The sequence below is a fragment of the Bubalus bubalis genome, chromosome 6 (assembly GCF_019923935.1).
Source record: "Bubalus bubalis isolate 160015118507 breed Murrah chromosome 6, NDDB_SH_1, whole genome shotgun sequence".
In the NCBI taxonomy this organism is placed as follows: domain Eukaryota; kingdom Metazoa; phylum Chordata; class Mammalia; order Artiodactyla; family Bovidae; genus Bubalus; species Bubalus bubalis.
This window is the reverse complement of record NC_059162.1, coordinates 19,885,144-19,903,729: the sequence shown is the minus strand read 5'-3', so window position 1 is coordinate 19,903,729 and position 18,586 is coordinate 19,885,144. Positions and strand designations below refer to the sequence as shown.

Sequence of the window (18,586 nt, the reverse complement as noted above, 5' to 3'; positions counted from 1 at the left end):
CTTTGAGCTATATTTCCAAACAAATCGAAGAGCATAGACAGTTCAGTAAGTCTGCTTATTTAGATCATTACCTGATAAATGATGACACCTTAAAAATTGTAACAGTTCTGTGAATGTAACAGATGCTCTAGTGATCGTGTTATGATTGATTTTATTGTGATCTCCTCCCAGAGTTTATGAGTGTAACAAACGCTGCAAGTGTGACCCTAACATGTGCACAAACCGGTTGGTACAGCATGGCCTGCAGGTTCGTCTGCAGCTCTTCAAGACCCAGAACAAGGGCTGGGGTATCCGTTGCTTGGATGACATTGCCAAAGGCTCCTTTGTCTGTATTTATGCAGGTTAGTGATGAAAGGGTTGCTTTCTGGGGTTAGAACATGGTGGAACATTGAATCAGAGACAAGTTGAATTTAAGAATAAAATGCTTAACCTGTGAACTAGGAGAAAGAAGAAGACAGAATTTTCTTCTATAAAGAACATGAGTGATGTGACTGTCTGAGCGGATCAGGAAGGGTCAAAAGTACTTCAGGAGAACAAGAACAAAAAGGGATGAAATTGTGGACATGTTTCAGCAGAGAGAGACATGGTTTTAGAAAAAAATGACATGTGTCATTTTTCCCCACATCACTCTACCCAGAGATTTAGCATAACTTAGGAAGAATGGGGTGGCAGAAAGGGCAAGATTTAAAGCTCCCCTTACTCTCACAGTTAAGACACTAAGGAGGAGGTATCATCAAAGAGAAACAAGAGACCATAATGAATGTTACTTGACTCTGTACTGTGGGGCTGGGTATTGATGAAATGAACTTTATTCTTTCTAAAAGCTCCTCATAACCCTGGAAGGCTTTCTCTTCGTTCCCAGGGAAGATCCTGACAGATGACTTTGCTGACAAGGAGGGCCTGGAAATGGGTGATGAGTACTTTGCCAATCTGGACCATATTGAGAGCGTGGAGAACTTCAAGGAGGGGTATGAGAGTGATGCCCCCTGTTCCTCTGACAGCAGTGGTGTAGACTTGAAGGACCAGGAGGATGGCAACAGCGGCACAGAGGACCCCGAGGAGTCCAATGACGACAGCTCAGATGACAACTTCTGTAAGGACGAGGACTTCAGCACCAGCTCGGTGTGGCGCAGCTATGCTACCCGACGGCAGACCCGGGGCCAGAAGGAGAATGGATTGTCTGAGATGTCTTCCAAGGACTCTCGCCCCCCAGACCTAGGGCCCCCACATATTCCTGTCCCTCCATCAATCCCTGTAGGTGGCTGCAATCCACCTTCCTCTGAAGAGACACCTAAGAACAAAGTGGCCTCATGGTTGAGCTGCAACAGTGTCAGTGAAGGTGGCTTTGCTGACTCTGATAGCCGTTCATCTTTCAAGACTAGTGAAGGTGTGGAAGGCCGCACTGGGGGAGGCAGAGGGGAAGCTGAGAAGGCTTCCACCTCAGGGCTGGGCTTCAAGGATGAGGGAGACATCAAGCAGGCCAAGAAAGAGGTAAGCAGTGGCAGGGAACTCTGAGAATTGTGGCTGTTACATAAGTTTGATGTGGTGACAAACTTAATGCGATCTCACCACGAGACCATGAGTGCTTTTGTTATTGTTTTTGACCATGCCACATGGCTTGGGGATCTTAGTTCCTTGACCAGGGATCGAACTTATGTCCCCTGCAGTGGAAGCACAGAGTTCTAACCACGGGATAGACTGGAATTCCCTCACCATGAGTCTTCACATGCAGATGATTTATTTGATGGATTTCTATGGCAAACCTGATTAATCTTCCCCCTGATACATTCCTGTGGTGGTGTAGTTGCTAAGTCGTGTCTGATTCTTGCGACCCCGTGTTTGTTTGAAGAACCAAATTATTTTAAAAGCCTGCTGTGGGGAAAGTACCTGGTTCATTCCAAAGTGGGGGATTTAAAAATAATTTTTTAAAACTGCTACCTCAATTTACCTACATCATTGTTTTCATTATAGTAGAAAAACAAGAATTGATCTTAACATATTTTTAATGATGTTGAAACTTAGCACATTACAGGTGGTGAACAGTCCCTTGTCCTTGGAATATTCTGCCCATGGTGTTTTCCATGCACATTTTGTAATGCCCTATTATTGGGAAGGGTTAGAGACCCCTCCCAGTGGGGCTTCCTGATGAAAATGATCGTTATTCTCAAGTTGGAGAGTAATTTCTCCACACACACCCCACTTGAGATAGTGTACCTCTCACTGGCTGATATCTTTAGAGGTCATCTGAGGTGAAGTCTACAGTTGTTGGATATATTATTTAGAACCAAGGAAATATTCAGCCGTTCACTCGCTCTGTTTTCCAGGACCCTGATGACCGAAACAGGATGTCGATGTAAGTGCTTTGCTTTTTTACCTGTTTCCAAATCTTCCTTCTCTCGAGCCTACAAAAGCAGCCTGAGAAACAGCCAGTAAACCTGACCCCTCTCATGTCTTCCTCTCCCATCAGAGTTACTGAAAGCTCTCGAAATTATGGTTACAATCCTTCTCCTGTGAAGCCTGAAGGACTTCGCCGCCCACCAAGTAAGACTAGTATGCATCAGAGCCGACGACTCATGGCCTCTGCTCAGCCAAACCCGGATGTAAGTGGCCTTTCTCAAGCTGTGCCTTACCCAGCCTCCTGTTTTACTCTAGAGTGTGAGTAAAGGAGCGCTCTTCTCGTGTCAAGTCTGTCACCGTAATTACTGTTGGATATTTTCCTTTTTCTCTGGCCTTGACTTCCTGCTTCATTTTCCTTAATCCAGCATCTAATCTCGCTATAGTCTCAACCCCTTCATGCCTAACTGTACCTAAAAGCAGGGATTCCAAGAGGACCTTTGCATTTACTCGGGTTTTTTTATACATATATATTTTTTGGCTTCACCGGGCCCCAGTTGCTGTGTGTGGGATCTTCCATCTTCCTTGCAGCATGGAGAATCTTCTTTAGTTGCAGCTTGTGGGATCCAATTCCCTGACCAGGGATCCACACCAGTTCCCCTCTCCTGGGAGTGTGGAATCCCAGCCACTGGACCACCAGGGTAGTCCCTCTCCGTTTACTCTTATTCCTTCTTTTCACTCTTCTGCTTTCTCAGGATGTCCTGACCCTGTCCAGCAGCACAGAAAGTGAGGGGGAAAGTGGGACCAGCCGGAAGCCCACTGCTGGCCAGACTTCAGCTGCAGCCATGGACAGTGATGATATCCAGACCATCTCCTCTGGCTCTGAAGGGGATGACTTTGAGGACAAGAAGAACATGTCTGGTAGTCTGGAAGAATTTGTGGAGTAGTAGGAAGGAACCAGTAGGGGAAAAATTCAGATCTTAGGAAGCATCCCTGGGAAGACTCCCTGACTTCCAGCTAAACTGTTAATAATGTGTGACATATCCCCTCCCTCTCTTCTTTCTAGTTATTTTCCCTCTGCTCCTGTATCCAGGAGATCTAATCCTGCTTGAAAAAAACTGCCACCTTGGGCCTTTGCCTCAGGGTCCCAGCTTATTGGTATTCCTGAGGTGCACTGGGTGGGATAAAAATGGAAGCAGGAAAAAAAAGGAAGTAGAAAGTCAAATCATGAGGTGGGGTGGACCTAGCCCCATTCTTCTCCTTCTCCAGGTCCAATGAAGCGCCAAGTGGCAGTAAAATCCACCCGGGGTTTTGCTTTGAAATCAACCCATGGCATTGCCATTAAATCAACCAACATGGCATCTGTGGAAAAGGGGGAGAGTGCACCCATTCGTAAGAATACACGTCAGTTCTACGATGGGGAGGAGTCTTGCTACATCATCGATGCCAAGCTTGAAGGCAACCTGGGCCGCTACCTCAATGTGAGACCCCTTTCGCTCACCTGTATGTGCTGGTTATCCCCTAGTCCTCACATTTCTAGTTCTTTTAAATACAACTACATAAACCCATCTTTTCTCATTAAAATTCTTGATCGCAAAGGATCTTTAAAGAGGTGCCTTTCAAAATCTCTGTTGCCATGGGAGGATCAAATGGCATTGTTTTCATCCAGCTCTCACTCACCCCACAAAACCAGATTCTGTTTCCTTGGTTCGAAAGTGAATCTGTACTTAAACTTACAGCACAGTTGCAGCCCTAACCTGTTTGTCCAGAATGTCTTCGTGGATACTCATGATCTCCGCTTCCCATGGGTGGCCTTCTTCGCCAGCAAGTAAGAGGGAATCAGGAAAGGGGATGGGTGGGTGGGAAAAGCCCAGGTTGGGGAGGGGCCAGGACATTCAAAGGGCCTCTCTTCCATCTGGGATCCAGCTCCCCCTGCACATTCAGTCATCGCAGGCCTGGGTTTCTGCTGTTTGACCACACCCCTTCCTCCTCTTCCTCTTCAGGAGAATCCGGGCTGGCACCGAGCTTACCTGGGACTACAACTATGAGGTGGGCAGCGTGGAAGGCAAGGAGCTGCTTTGCTGCTGCGGGGCCATCGAATGCCGAGGGCGTCTTCTTTAGAGGACAGCCTTCCTCCTAACCTTCTGAACCTTCCTGAACTGCCCTTTCCTCAGGAACTGGGTCTTCCTGACTGTTGAATTCTGACCCCCAAGTTTCTAGTCTAGCTACTCCCCAGCTTCTAGTAGATAGAAATGGGGGTTCTGGATCAGGAGACCCCTTCCATTGCGGTGCTAGCAGGCAGGGCCCCTCCCCTGCCTCCCGAGGCACTGGGGGTGGGAGAGGTTACCACTCTAACCTGGGCCTGACATCCCTCCAGTCCTCCTGTAGCTCACCCCTCCCATCCTACATTTGTTCAAGTGTTCATCCTTCTAACAGACTTTATTCCTAGAATGAGGGCTGTGTATTTTACTATCCCTGGTTTGTATTGTTTCTTGAAAGTAACAAGATGTTAAAACTAAGATTGTGATTTGATTTCTTTCCCTCAGCTCCCAGTTCTAGGTCTTGATGAGAGAGGAGCTTTTCCCCCACCCTTCCCAACAGGCAGCTGTCATTAATCCTGACCTTTCTCTACTTTGCTTTTTCTTATTTGCCATGTGATATTTTTTAATGTTGCATAACCATGAGGAAGGCATGAAGAAGACTACCTTAGTTTATTTAGTTGATCACTCTTCTCAGTTCTTAAGAGTCTCAAACACTTGTTGCCATGTTTTACTTAATCTTTAATATATTTTAATTAAAAAAAAAACCATTAACAGTACATTTTGGTCTGAAGTGGTCCCTCTGCTGAAATGCCAGGTGCTAGCTGTAATTCAGGCTTTAAAACCCAAACCCCAAATGTTTAATAAATAAAAATTAGAACTAGTTGCCATTCTACTCCAAACCAGCTAGCCTAGGGAAAGAGGCCAGAGAAAGGAGGCAGTAAGATCTTGGACCTGTGACTACAGGGACAGCTGGCAGAGAAGTAACAGGAGACTGTCTGAGCAGTCCACATTGTGGCCCCCACTTTTTGGCAGAGGTAGGATAAGGGTCACGTGCACCCGCCTACACTCAGTTCATCTGGGTCTTAGAAGGGAAAAAGTTAAAAGTCAGCTCAGCTTTGGTTTCTGGTCCAAGTTAGGGAGATTAGAAAGGTGAGCCTTGGTCCAACTTTGGCAGAATGAGGCCCACAGGTGGGACAGTAAGGCACGACCCTGGCTCTGGAGGTCAGGGAGTCAAAGGCAGACAGACAGGGCCAGATTCTGAAGAGTAAGGAATGTGACTTATAACCCCCACCCCCAGAACTGAGGAAAGGTCTCAAAATCAGTAGAAAGGACAACTTGGAAAATAAGACCAACCCCCCTCCCCCAACAAAGGATATAGCCAACCTCCCATTCCTGGAGATAGGCTGATAAGAATTTGGTTTAAAGGCAACTGGTTGACAGTAGCAGGGGGTGGGGGCACAGAGAAGAACACTCTCTTCTTGCTTTCTCCTTCTCCCCAGAGCTTAAAGTGACCCTGTGGGGAGGGTGGGGTATTTCCTTGGCTTTATACGTTAATCTGAGGGGCAGCAGGGACAAGGTTCAGTCATTCTTACGATGGTTGTTGTTGAGGATGGGGTGGCCATTGGCCAGGGGCCGGTTCTTTGCTCCTCCCCCAGCTGCAGCCTCCTCCCCCTCTGAGCTCTCCGTTTCTTCCCGGTCACTGCGTTCATCTTCTACTACCTGTGAAAGGGATGAGCAGGGTTACCAACCCCTAAGGACTGCCCCTCTCGGTGGGCTTTTTCCAGCTATACCCAGGGCCCCACAGTAGGTTTTACAGGGTTGCTGATATGGGAGGGAATTTGGGCCGTTCCTAGAGTTGAGAGTAGTAGGGCCTACAGAATGGAGACAGAAGCATTACCTTTCCAGTTATGAACTTGTGGGCCATGCGCAAAATGAGGTAGGCCCAGAAGATATGCAGCAGCTGTAGCACTCCCATCATGAAATTGAAGAAGTAATAGCCAAAGAAGGCGGGATAGAGCTCCAGTGGGTACACCAGCGTGCAGTGCAGGATCCTTGGGATGGGGAGAGACAAGAACTGTTAACACAGAAAGGAGGGGGTCACGACTGAGGACAGACAAGTGGGGCCCGGGAGAAGATTCCTGATTTCTTCAAACAGGAGTCTAGTCTGGTACCCTACTCACCAGAAGGGCAGGATGACCAGTCGGGTGATGATGAAGACAATGGCGAAGACGATGAAGATGTTGTTGCAGGTGTTTTTCCATCCGGCATAGTTAAACATCTTGGCTGACTGTGTAGATAGCCCCCACCGATCATCACGGGCTCCTGACTCCCATATACATTCATACATACATCCCACTTAACCACACTAGCTCTGTGCCCCCACCTCCTTGGTCCCAGGAACACCCACCCCCACCCACCACTACCCCAAGCAAAGGATAGAGGGACAGAAGAACCTGCACCAGGGTCTCTAGGCTTGAAGAAATGCCCAGGAAGCCTGACCTCTAGCAGGTAGTCAGAAGAGTCGTGCAGAGCCATGATAAGAGTCCCTGCTCGGACGTAATTGGCAAACCAGGAGAAACTGATGAGGATGATGGTGGCCACGTGATGGATGATCTGCTCCTTGAAGTCCTGTAGAAAAGATGCAACCTCCAGAGGACTGTTTCCTGTTCCCTAGCTTCCATTCTTCCCCCTTGTCTTTAATTCCACTTATCCCACAACTCCATCCAAAGCACCCAGAAGTCAAAGGGGAGTTGGTTCATACCACGCTTCATTTTGGCTCCTACTCAGTGGTACAGCCCCATGACTCACCTTTCGCTTGACATCAGAAGCAATGCTGAAGAGCAAGGACCAGTAGAAAGACAGTTCAATCATGTAGTACCAATACTGGGAAGGGATGATGCTCTGAGAGAGAAAAGAGGAAGTTTAACGGACCCCAGAGCTACTGGACCCAATGGTCTCACCTCTCCAAACCCAGCCCTCCTTGCACTTAAGATTAACACCATGACTGCAGTCCCTTCTGCCACGTGTCTGAGATCAACTCTTCACAGGGATGTGTATGTCCCAATCCTATCCTACACTGATTCTCACCCCACATAAGGACTAATCACCCCATATAAGGAATCAGGACCCATCATGTACCTGTATGGGATATCCCTCCCAAACTTTCCTCAGGTCATAGAACCAAGGTTTCTGCAGAGAGATGGTAATAAGAGGTTAAAGGAGGAGGCACCTAAATTCTGGGCCTCACCCCACCTTGCCAGAGAACCTACTTCCCCACGCGCCCTCCCCAAGTAATCCCCACTCACGTCTACAATGACGGCCGTGCCGGCAATGAAAGCAATCAGGTAAAATGTGAATCTCCAGCTGGAAGAGGAAGCAGACATGGCTAGGAGAGTGGAATGGAAGAACGGCGCAGCCCTCCCCCCAGATACCCTCTCAAGGATATACTCAACCAAATGTGCCTCCTCACCCGGGAGTAATCTCTCCACGTACAGCTGCAGCAACCCCTCCCAGCAAAACACAGCAGACCTTCCTCTGCCACCCAGTTTCTCTCGCCTCAACTTCCCCTACCTTGCCTCTCGGAACTTCTTGAGGAGACTGGGCCGGTCCTGGTTGCGACGGCGGCGGAACCAGCGCTCTACCTGGCGGCCAGAGAGCCCGCTCTGCCGTGAGAGAAGCTCCACATCTGCCTGGGTGGGATGAGAAGCCCATTATGTTCAGCTTCACTCGCCCTCCCCGCCCCTCTGCCAGTAATGACCCAAGTTGGCCCCATCTGAAGGGAAGGGGAGATGCCTTCCCATCTCTGCACCCCATCTCCTCACTCCCTACCAGGACTCAGTAACTCCCAGAACAGGGTCTGCAGCTCATACCTGTTTGGGCTGCTTGCCACTGGTCATGTAGAAATGCTCCAAAGTGGGGTTGGGAGGTGCCCGCAGCCGGGTTTTCTCTTTGACATTCAGGAGGGCGGCCAGTGGTGTAGCCACGTAACTGGGGAAGGGATAGGAGTGAGGGGTGTCTGACTCTCTTGAAGCAGGCAAGCCTGTTAGCCCCAAACTAGAGGGCCTGGAGGGGGATATTGCAAGCTCAGGCAACTTTATCCTGGGCCTCAGTTTCCCAGCAACCCCCTCTCTGGCTGCCTTGGGCTGCCCATAGCTGACAAAGCTGCCTGTGTTCACTAGCCACCAGGCGGGTGGAGGGCAAGAACAAATAACCATTGAAGGAATGGGCCTGGGGGTGCTGAGCCCTCAGAAAGACAATGCTGCCTTTAGTGGGGGGCACACAGTAGGCAGGGACCTGGGTGGTGAGAACACCAGTGTGCAGGACCAATTAAACAGCAAGAGACAAACTTGAAGTACAAGAAACTGCGGCTGGGAGCCAAGGAAGGCATGGGGGTAGGCTGGTATGCTCACAGCTCAAAGAAGTATCGAATGATGAGGAAGAGCAAGGCCAGGGGTAGTGTGATATAGAGGTCAGAGGCTTTGGCGTAGACACGTCCATCTCGGTCTTCTAGATCAGCCCAGGTTAAGTTCACAGGGAGCCACAGCCGTTCCCACCAGAAGTAGTCATGTAAGGTCTGGAGCATCCTGAGTGAGGAAGGGAGAAGTAGAGGGCATCAAAGCAGGCAGCAGTGCAGAAGGAGACGGATGACCGTTTTCACAGTGTAACAAAAAGAGCAGGGGCAAAGACTCAGCCCTGGGCTCTGGTCTTGGCCATGTGGACGAATCAGTGTGCCCATCTGTAATATAGTGGCTTTCCAGTTCTAACAGTTACTCTTAATATCAACCAAAGGTGACGTTAACATCCCCTGGAAGTCCTGATTCCCTAGACAAGAACCTTGGGGTCTCGCCATCATTTTGCTATTCTTACATGGAAACTAGACAGGATCTAGCCTAGAAGCCGTGGCCAAAAATCTTAAGTGAAATCAGAGTCATCATCCCTTCCCCCCACCCTCCAACCTCTTCCTAGACCTCCCATGTGTTAGTCACTCAGTCATATCCAACTCTTTGTAACTTTATGGACTGTAGCCCGCCAGGTTTCTCTGTCCATGGAACTCCCCAGGTAAGAATACAGGAGTGGGTAGCCAATCCCTTCTCCAAGGGATCTTCCTGAGGCAGGGATCAAACCCAGGTCTCCTGCATTGCAGGCAGATTCTTTACCATCTGAACCATCAGAGCTCCCAAATCAACCCACAACTGGAAGCTTCCTTGCCAGGGAGCCCAAGAAAGGATTGCAGGGCTGGGGCAAGACCTTTCTCCCCCTTCCCTCAGGACCTTCCCTGAGGCAGCAGGTCCTAGGGAAAATTAAGAGGCCAGAATAAACCAAAATTATGCCCCCAAATAGTGCTGAGCTCAAGGACAATCAATGGACATCAAAATATTGCACACAAAATTAATAGCCCATGCCCAAGCCATCCATTCCCAAACAAGGCAGAAGGACTCTATGTGAAGCCTATTCTCAGAAACAAAATGAAGACAAGGCTGCAGGGAGTCAAGAGTTGGAGGATAGAGAGTCGATACAGCGGACTAAGACATCTGGTAGAATTAGGAGCTACTTGGATTAAGGCTCCTCTAGAAAATAAAATACTAGTCTGCTCAGGGAACACCCATCACAAATACCCTCAGTGCTCAGGAAAGAGCTGCTGCTTTGTACCACCTCCCTCCCCCGTTTCGTCCACGGAAAGAGAAAGGATCTACAGGGTGGTGGTGACCACTTGGATACCCAGTGAAGGAAGGTACGATCTGAGGCTCACGCGGGAACAGCAGCTGCTTGGAGCTGAGAGAAGGAGCGAGATGATCGTGTAGAATCAGCGATGGTGGTCCACACAACCGGCAGTCCTAGGACTCAGCAGTGAACCCAGTAGGATGACAAGGGCAAAGCTTCCAGGCTACCAAGCCCTCATCCTCCCAGGAGGTAGGCCAGGTGGGTGGTCTCCAGGCTGGCCTTGAGACTAAAAGCTGACACAGAAGGAAGGTGGTCCCCTCCCAGCTGCGGAGGAAATCGAGTTGGGAGATTGTTCTCTGCTGTGAACTGGAGACCAACCGGTGCCTCGCTGAAGGCTGATCATATCACAGCTGAGCTGGGCTGCTCGACAGCTCCGCCCCCACCCACCACAGAAGCACTTGCGAAATCCCTCTCAGCCTGTCACGGGTCAGCATTTCAGCTCAAGGACTTTACCCTCTTGTCCCCACTCCTGGTCACTGCTCTTTCAGATGAAAGCAGAGGGCAGCTCTGACAGTAAAGGAGTTTCAGCTCCACCCGCCCCCAACAGCACCCGTACTACACACATACGCGCGCGCACACACACACACACACACATTCCAGGCCTCAGCTCCTGAGGACACTGCCCCTTCCCTCTCCACCTTGGCCAGAATAAATATTTAATTAGTTAAAGAGATGGAAGCCTTTGGAACTGAACAAAACTAAACACAGTTATCAGAGTAGAACTCTCCCCCCACGAGAGTGCACACAGACACACTTTTTTCTTTGAGAGAAGTTGTAGAAAATTTAGTAGAGAAGGGACAAGGCAGAAAGCCTACATGCGGTGGCACCCCTCCAGCTCTTGCCACCTTCTTTGCTTAGTCTGATTGGAGGTGAAGAAACAGACCTGACTCAGTCACCTGACTGCTAGTCCCTTGGAGCCCAATTTGTCCTCCATTGAGGACTAAAGCCAAGGGTACTGTCTGGCCTAGACATTGGGCCCCATTCCTACCCTGGTCAGTGGAAACCGGCAGGTAAGTTTCTTTTGTCACAGATATTTTGAGGATTAAAAAGACTCAGAGGGCTGGCTGGGATCCTGAAGGCCAAGCGTAGAGTCCCTCTCCATGACTCCCAGGGGCCCAGGAATGCCTCATGCCTACAAAGAAGGTGAGGAGGCGGAGAAGCAGGCAGAAAGTCAGAGATGGGTCAAAGGCAAGCGCCTGGACAGCGCAACTATCTCAATCCCAGGTCAAGGTAGCACCTGACCCCTGTCTGCTCCAAACAGGGACAGCAGAAGATGGTGTGAGCAGAGAGTGTGATGTGTCCGGAGTTCTGAATGGGGGCTCGCTCACCCCCGGGTTTCAGGCTTTCTGACCACAGCCCTCCCCTACTGCCTAGCACTTCCATTAGCAGAGGAGTGGTGGCCTGGACCCTGCCCCTCACCCCTGGAGCCTAGCCCAGCAGGAAGAGGCACCAGATTCAGCAGGGTCAGGACTTCGGACTCCATGTGAGGGGGAAGGGAAGACAATAGGGGCTCCTGGGCCAGGCCCGCCGGCTGCACTTATACATCCCCACAGAACCTACCAGTCCACTCCTAGTGGCGTCCCTGGCACACCAAGCCAAGCAATGGATCCCACAAACAAAAAGGTGGGTCAAGAAAAGGGAATGTGCCTTCATGCCAGGGAGACATGTGCCTTCGTGCTTGCTTTTCTGGGTCACATTACTTAATTTCCTGGTGGAGAAAATCACACCTATAGGTATTTTTCCACTCAAACGATTTACTCCCCCACACACATGAAGAAACAATAGGGTGTGTGCATGTGTATGTGTCTCTGTCTCTCTCACGCACAAATACACCTGCCTCAGAGACACAGACACCACTTTATGAGGCACAGACTGGAGAACGGCCAGCTGAGCAGGGATTTCATGGGCATTGGATTACCAGGAACTTGAACAGAGCTCCACCCAGCTGCTACCTTTTGCCCCAACTCTGACTGACCCATCCCAGACTCTCACAGACAGATGAAAAGGGGCAGAGAGTCCCCAAGGGGACTTGTAGACCCAGTCTGCTAGGAGGGCAGAAGTTTGAGGCTATGAGGAAGAGATCTCACAGACTCAACGTGATAATAGTCCCAACGGCTCTCAGAGTGTGGAGAAATAATTGAAGAAGATACAATACAATCAGTAAGGGGAGAGAGAGTGACCAAGACAGGATCCCAGAGGCTCCCAGCTTTCACTGGAGCCTGACGGTCTACAAAAAAGAAGTGGGAAGAAGTGACAGAGGACCTGAATAGTCCAGCTTGTTGAAAACTTTTTCAGGCAGCTACACCAGGTCACAAACTAGAAAGCTGTGAGCAATGGATGAAGCTAAGAAGAGGTGTGTCATCCCTCCAGGCTGAAGTAGAGGTCTCAAAATTTTAGTTTTTCTGTGGCCCCAACACAGCCAAAGACTGCAGGAGATTACAGCCCCCAGAGGGAGAGAATGACTGGCAAATTCAAGAAGTAGATGGGGATGTGGAGGGCTGGGCGGGCAGGGGGCATGCTAAAGGCACAGTGAAGGATCGGCCAGCCTGTGGCCAGTGACAGGGGAAAGCAAAGGCCCTCCCTCCCAGCGGGGAAGCCGGCCAGAGGCCCCAGTGAAGGGAGTGGACTGTGGGGTACCAAGGAAGACAAGGAACTCTCTCTCTCTTCAGAACAGGGTTTGTGCAGGTCACTGTATGATTAGGGTCAGGCCCTGAGGGAGGAGGCTGCAGACAAATCCTTACCCTTAGGAGCACCATCACAAGCCCAGTCAGCCACCCACATTAGGCCCAGCCACCTGGACTCCGGTATGGGACTGCAACCTCCGCTAAGACAGATGTGGGAGTGACTGCCTGCTGGAGGCCTTTCCTGATTCACTTCTCCAGAAAGAGGGGCTCACTCCATTCCTCAGGATCCTCAGAACCCCCTATCTCCTGTACCTGGCAACTCAGGTGAAGGATCGATCAGATTTTGACACCAAGAGTCTACCTTAGGAAGTGAACCTCTAAACTCAGGCCACAGATTAAAACCCCACACATGCAATTAACCTACTTGCCAGAGAGCCTCCGGGCCAGAAATTAGCAAGGTGAGGCCCAGAAAACCAGTTTCACCAACAGCTCCCCCTACCCCTGCCCCACACACCCCATAACGGTGTAAGAGCCTTAGCCACGGGGCGGGGGCCAGGGGCAGACACTCTGAGCCACTCCTTCCTGTTTCCCGTTAAGCACATGGACGCTCTGACCTCCCTCCCGGAGTGGGCACAGTGAACCGATCAGAAAAAGCTTCACTCTGCTCTCACTCTAGCCACGGGATCCCCCAGCCAGGGGCCGCACCGCGGGCTCTCTGCCAAGCAGGGGGCTCTCGTGCAACTGCTCACCGGACTTTCTCCTCCCCAACAAAAGGGCGCCGGAGGCTCGGCCGTCCGTGGGCAGCCCCGCGTCCCCAACTCCCAGCTCCTACCTGTTGCCCAGGAGGACTCCTCCGGGCTCCGGGCGGCGCGCTCGAGGACGCCCGGGCGGCCGGCCAGCCTGCCCTCGGGCGGCGCTGGGGGCCCGGCCGCTCCCGCGAGGCGCTCCGGCCCGCCCTCCGCCAGGCCCGCCGCCGCCATGAGCGCGCGGGGCAGAGGCCCCGGAGCCAGCGGCGGCGCCCAGCGCCGGCCGCCCGAGGGTGTGCGCCCGCTCCCCGCTCCGCTCCACGGCCCGCTCCCGGCCCCGCCAGGCCCTGTCCGCCGAGCCGCGTCCTCGCGGCCCCCGCAGTTCTCCCAACTTTTCCGTGCCCCGTGCCTCCCCACCCCTGCGCGCGGCGCCGCGGACTCTCGGGCGCGGGTTCCGACTCACTCGGCGGCGGCTGCGGCGTCGCGGAGCTGGCCCGGCCGGGAGCCGCTGCTCCGTCTCTCCCCTCGTCCGAGCTCCGGGCCCCCTCCGGACTGGCTCCGCTCGCTCCTCTCCTCCCCCTTCCGCCCGCCTGCCTGCCCGCTCCCTCCCTCCTTCCTCCTCCTCCCGCCGCCCGCCGAGCCCAGCCGAGCCGAGAGCGAGCCCAGCCAGCCCGGGAAAGAAAGGCCGCCAGCAACACAGCAGCCGGGAGACTGGGCGTGGGCCTACGGCCCGGCGACGGAAGGGAAGAGGAGGGCGGGCGGGCGCGCGGCGGGGCCCGGGCCTCCGCGCGGGGTAGCCGCGCCCAGCGCCCGCCGCCTGCCACCGCCCCCTCCCCGGCCGGGGGCGGGTGGTGGAAGCTTGGGAGCTGAGCCCTCGCTGCACCCGGCGGGCGGCGGAGGCCCACTGCAGGCGCTGCACCGGGGGGAAGAAGCCCCCGATGAGGGAGGCAGTGTGGGGTCTCCCAGCCTCTGGTCTCTCGGTTAGGGGCGCGCTCCGAGGACCCCGGGACAAACCCGCGAGGGGCGAGGGGCGCGGAACGGCCGTGCCCCTGCACCACCCCGGCAGCCCCCAACTGCGGCCCTCGCCCTCCGGCCGGCTGCGGCCCCCAGTTCTCAGCGGCCAGACCGATGGCCACACTTCCCACCTCCAGCCCCACCGGGCAGCGGAGGGAGGAGGGCGCCCCGGCTCCCGGCCCCGCAGCCCCTGCGGTTTCTTCCCAAGGCCCGCGCGCCGAGGCCCAGCACCTCTCTCTCCAGGACCGACCCGGGCAGCGGGCCCTCGAGATTCGGCTGGGACCCCTAGGGCGTCCCCCACCCCAGCCCGGCCTTAAAATCCCCACCGTTTCCACACCAGTGCTGTAAAATCTACCCCCCAGTGGCACACATACCCTACTGCCGGCAGACTCGGAAGGAGCCAGTCCCCAACTTTCGCTATGTAAAACGTATCTGAGTTTTCAATCTAGACCACTGCTTATCCGTGTTCAAATTCATATTTTAAAATGTTTTTCCCCTAGACTGGTAAAATTGATGTTTCAGGAAGATGTAACATGTTTATCCTAGAAAACTGGCCTTGATTCCTAAGAACAGAGTGTGACTAAGATGTGTTTGAGGGTTTGTTTAGAGAGGGCCCGCCTAGCAGAGGTAACCATTTTTTACCTTAATGAAATGTTGGTGTTTTTATACCAAGACAGTTAGAACCTCTGAGGGCAGCTTGTTTCAGGGTTTATCTAGTCAAGTTCAGGTGTTTTGACAATTCTCTTAAGAAAGAACATGATGTCTCACTCATCCAGTTTGAGAGCTTGGTCCTCACTGAAGACACTATCTGGAGAGGTACAGAGGCAGAAGCTGTCTGATTTCCAACTTCTCCTTTGCTTTTGCAGTGGGCCCCCCAGCCCAGGCCAACAGGGGGGGAATGAAACTTGTTGGCCTACCCCCTGGCCCCTCACCACTGAACCAGTACCCAGGGGACTCTAGCCTTTTTCAGCCCCAGATTTGCCTGATTTTCCAGTTCCCAGCAATCCCTCCAGCCTTTAATTCCTTTGCCAAAGGGTAAACTCCTTTATTTGCAAGTCATATCCTTTCTACACCTTTGCTACAACCCACCCACCCCCACCCCCTCCAATTCCCAAGTTCCCCCCACCTTTCTTGAGTTCCCGCCCCAGCTTCCCTTTTCCAGTAGGGTTCCAATGTCTCCTCTTTGGGCCCCAGCTAAACTTTGGGTACCTCTCTACCCCCTCCCCAGATCTGTCTTACTTGGCTTTCCTCCTTTAGTTTCTGAACCCTTTTCTCAGGAAATTTTCCTGGACTTCCCCAAGGCCCTCACCAGACTTTATAAATGATTCCTCAGAGCACTGAAGACCAGTTAACTTTAAGATAGCAGTGGGAGGGGAAGTTTGGGGCTGAAGCTGAATAGACAGGCCTGAAAAGTAAAGATAAGAGGGTATACCCCTCCCCCAGGAGACAAAGAAGATGGATGGAGAAAGAGAAACTGGGCCTCAGGCAGCATTTGAATGATGCTGCCTGTTTAGAAAGGGCTTCCCTGGTGGCTCAGTGGTAAAAAAAATCCATCTGCCAATGCAAGAGATGCAGGTTCAATCCCTGGGTCAGGAAGATCTGGAGTAGGAAATGGAACCCACTTCAGTATTCTTGCCTGGAAAATTCCATGGAAGAGAAGCCTGGTGTGTTACAGTTCATAGGGTCCCAAAAGACTTGGACATAACTGAGCAACTGAGTACAACCAATTTAGAAACTCACTCTCCCTCTCTCTCTCTGCCTAGTTTGGACCAGGAGCTCTTGATCACTCTGACCCATCCCCCATGGCCCAGGCCTGGCATGGCCACGCCCACAGTGCCCCAAGCTGCCCGCCTTGCAGTGACTCACTTCCTCTGTATGGGCTGCTGAGGTGTCCGGAGGCACAGGACACAAATAGGCCTTTGGCCTGGGATTTAGGTATCTGGAGCAGGCAAAGATGTGGACTCTAGTTGTGGAAATGGGTCTTGGTCTTCCCAGGTCAGGCTTGCTTGTGTAACACACAAGACTGGATAAAAAGAGTAGAGCTTGGCCACAACATGAGCAGCGGGATTAAGATGCAAGGAATTCTGGGGAGAAAAAGTTTTATAACAAGAGGAGAAATAGCCAGGAGGAATTTCTGTGTATTCTGAAACCCATGCAGAGTGCAGAAAAGCAATATGGACCTAGAGCTGAACAAGTTTTCATGAGTCAACAGCTATGGCTCTGTATGTTACTTGCTGCTTGTCCTCCTAAGAGGAGACCCCAAATCAGTCATGCCCTTCTGAATGAAAAAATGTTGCCTACCATATCAGTAAAGAAAGGATATTGCAGCCGTCAAGCCATCGTATTATAGCTGCCAGGATGATGAGTCCTGAGAGAACTCAAAATGAAAATAGGATGCCCTCCATTAAGCTATCAGCCATTGCAGTCATTCCCACAATGGTGCACCCTTTGGAGACTCAGGATGGGAAAACACAGGATACTGGCCCCAGATAGCTGAGATAGATATCAAAGGAATGATTTCAGCGAGCCCTGACTTTTGCATCTTTCCTTACATAGAAAAGCACTACATTCATTGACTTGACATGTCTTGTTTTCCTTAATAAACAGTAATCTTTTGATATTCTGACTACCTGGCTTTTGTTACAAAATTCCTATATATTCTGGCTCCTCCTTTACTTCTTCAGAGCAGTCCCTCAGAGCTATTTGAGAGGCTGCATTCCAGGCTTAAGTTCCCAGTATTGTCCACCAAACAAAACATAATTCTCTACTTTTACGTTGTGCTTTTTTTTTTTCAGCTGACCTTCTCATCTGAGTGATGAGGAAAACACTGAGAAGTTAGGAGACCTGGATTCTGGTCCCAACACCATGGCCCTTGGAAGTCACTCAGTCTCCTTGAGTCAGTAACAAGAGAGTGGTAGGTCAGGTCATCCCTAAGATCTTCTCCAACTCTGAAATTCTAAGATCTAGAGCATGGGTATGGAGGGTGATTTGTTGCTGTTGTTCAGTTGCTAAGTCTTGTCCAACTCATTTGCAACCCCATGCACTGTAGCCCACCAGGCTCCTCTGTCCATGGAATTCTCCAGGCAAGGATACTGGAGTGGATTGCCAAATCCTTCTCCAGGGGATCTTCCTGATGCAGGGATCAAACCTGCAACTCCTGCAGCTCCTGCATTGTAGGAGCATTCTTTACCCATGAGCCACCAGAGATGCCCTAGAGGGTGTTTTAGTAAATCTGAAAAGGGCCTCAATCTGACCCTGGAGTTTAACAAAACAAAACCCAGGGACAAAAGGAGTAAAGCTTCCACCAGGCTCAGAGAGACATCTATAAATGCGTCACACACCTCATAATGCTAGGCAGTCAGGACCATTCTTCTGCCTCCTCCAAATTCAGTATTCAGCCTTGCAGGTCAGCCAGCATTACCTTGCAGAGGTTTAGACTGGAGAAACAGGAGCCCTCTTTTGCCCTTCATTTCCCCCTACACGTACTTGGAACATGCCCAAAAGAGATTCTCAAGGGTACAGAAAGCCAAAGCCCAGGGACCCTGGCTGTGAAGCTGCTCTTCTGCTATACCAGCCTAGAAGTCTCCTGCGTGTGTGCTGAGATCCGTCTCAGCGGGGCCCCTGGAGTGAATGTCTACCTGAGTCTCTTCCCCGACCCTGCCTGCCCATGGAGTCCTCTGGGGAACCTCATGTCCTCAGGCCAAGAGAGCCCCTTGGTATCCCTCAGATACCAAGGGGAATCAGAGCCTCCTAGACCACGAATGGCCACCAGAGGGTCTCAAGGCTCTCTTGCAGTGGCTCTCTTTTGATGGCCTCTTGTGGCCAGATTGGGGATTTAAAGAAAGAAGCGGCAGAAGAGATCCAAGGTTGGAACTCTTAGGGAGATGCTAATAACAGTTACCACCATAAAATAACATTATAACATATGTATTATTACAAATTAGTAAATATTTTACCATTAAATGGTAAATATTTTACCATTCAACGCCCAGCACTCTCCTAAAGTGCTTTACATGTATTTATTTAATCCTCACAATAGCCTATAATATAAACACTGTTATTATCACCAGTTTTTTTTAACCTCTGTTTTGACAAGGAAGAAACT

The 18,586-nt window shown here is 51.4% G+C and overlaps 2 protein-coding genes across 6 annotated transcripts in view; one reads left to right on the top strand and one right to left on the bottom strand.

The window, feature by feature from the left end:
* SETDB1 (SET domain bifurcated histone lysine methyltransferase 1) overlaps window positions 1–4,853 on the top strand; it is a 33,198-nt gene extending 28,345 nt beyond the window's left edge. For all 3 annotated transcript variants that reach the window (XM_025287892.2, XM_025287890.2, XM_025287891.2), the window contains exons 15-22: window positions 172–341; window positions 863–1,491; window positions 2,325–2,353; window positions 2,468–2,600; window positions 3,090–3,255; window positions 3,604–3,815; window positions 4,074–4,162; window positions 4,338–4,853. In XM_025287892.2, coding sequence (XP_025143677.1) covers window positions 172–341; window positions 863–1,491; window positions 2,325–2,353; window positions 2,468–2,600; window positions 3,090–3,255; window positions 3,604–3,815; window positions 4,074–4,162; window positions 4,338–4,455 — 1,546 coding nt within the window. In that variant the 3' untranslated portion in view covers window positions 4,456–4,853. The remainder of the gene's footprint in view (window positions 1–171; window positions 342–862; window positions 1,492–2,324; window positions 2,354–2,467; window positions 2,601–3,089; window positions 3,256–3,603; window positions 3,816–4,073; window positions 4,163–4,337) is intronic.
* A 240-nt stretch (window positions 4,854–5,093) lies between these two features.
* Window positions 5,094–14,083, bottom strand: CERS2 (ceramide synthase 2). Of its 3 annotated transcripts, none has more exons than XM_025287893.2 (11): window positions 13,931–14,083; window positions 8,786–8,959; window positions 8,246–8,363; window positions 7,947–8,065; window positions 7,682–7,739; window positions 7,515–7,565; window positions 7,185–7,277; window positions 6,876–7,004; window positions 6,557–6,663; window positions 6,274–6,427; window positions 5,094–6,095 (listed from the first exon to the last, which is right to left on the bottom strand). In XM_025287893.2, the coding sequence occupies exons 2-11, from the start codon at window positions 8,956–8,958 to the stop codon at window positions 5,955–5,957; spliced, it is 1,143 nt and encodes a 380-aa protein (XP_025143678.1). In that variant the 5' UTR covers window position 8,959; window positions 13,931–14,083; the 3' UTR covers window positions 5,094–5,954. The 3 variants fall into 3 exon arrangements, with proteins under 3 accessions (XP_025143678.1, XP_006058194.1, XP_006058193.1); XM_006058132.4 differs by lacking the exon at window positions 13,931–14,083 and adding an exon at window positions 10,095–10,361; XM_006058131.4 differs by lacking the exon at window positions 13,931–14,083 and adding an exon at window positions 10,126–10,361.
* Window positions 14,084–18,586: the final 4,503 nt, after the last annotated feature.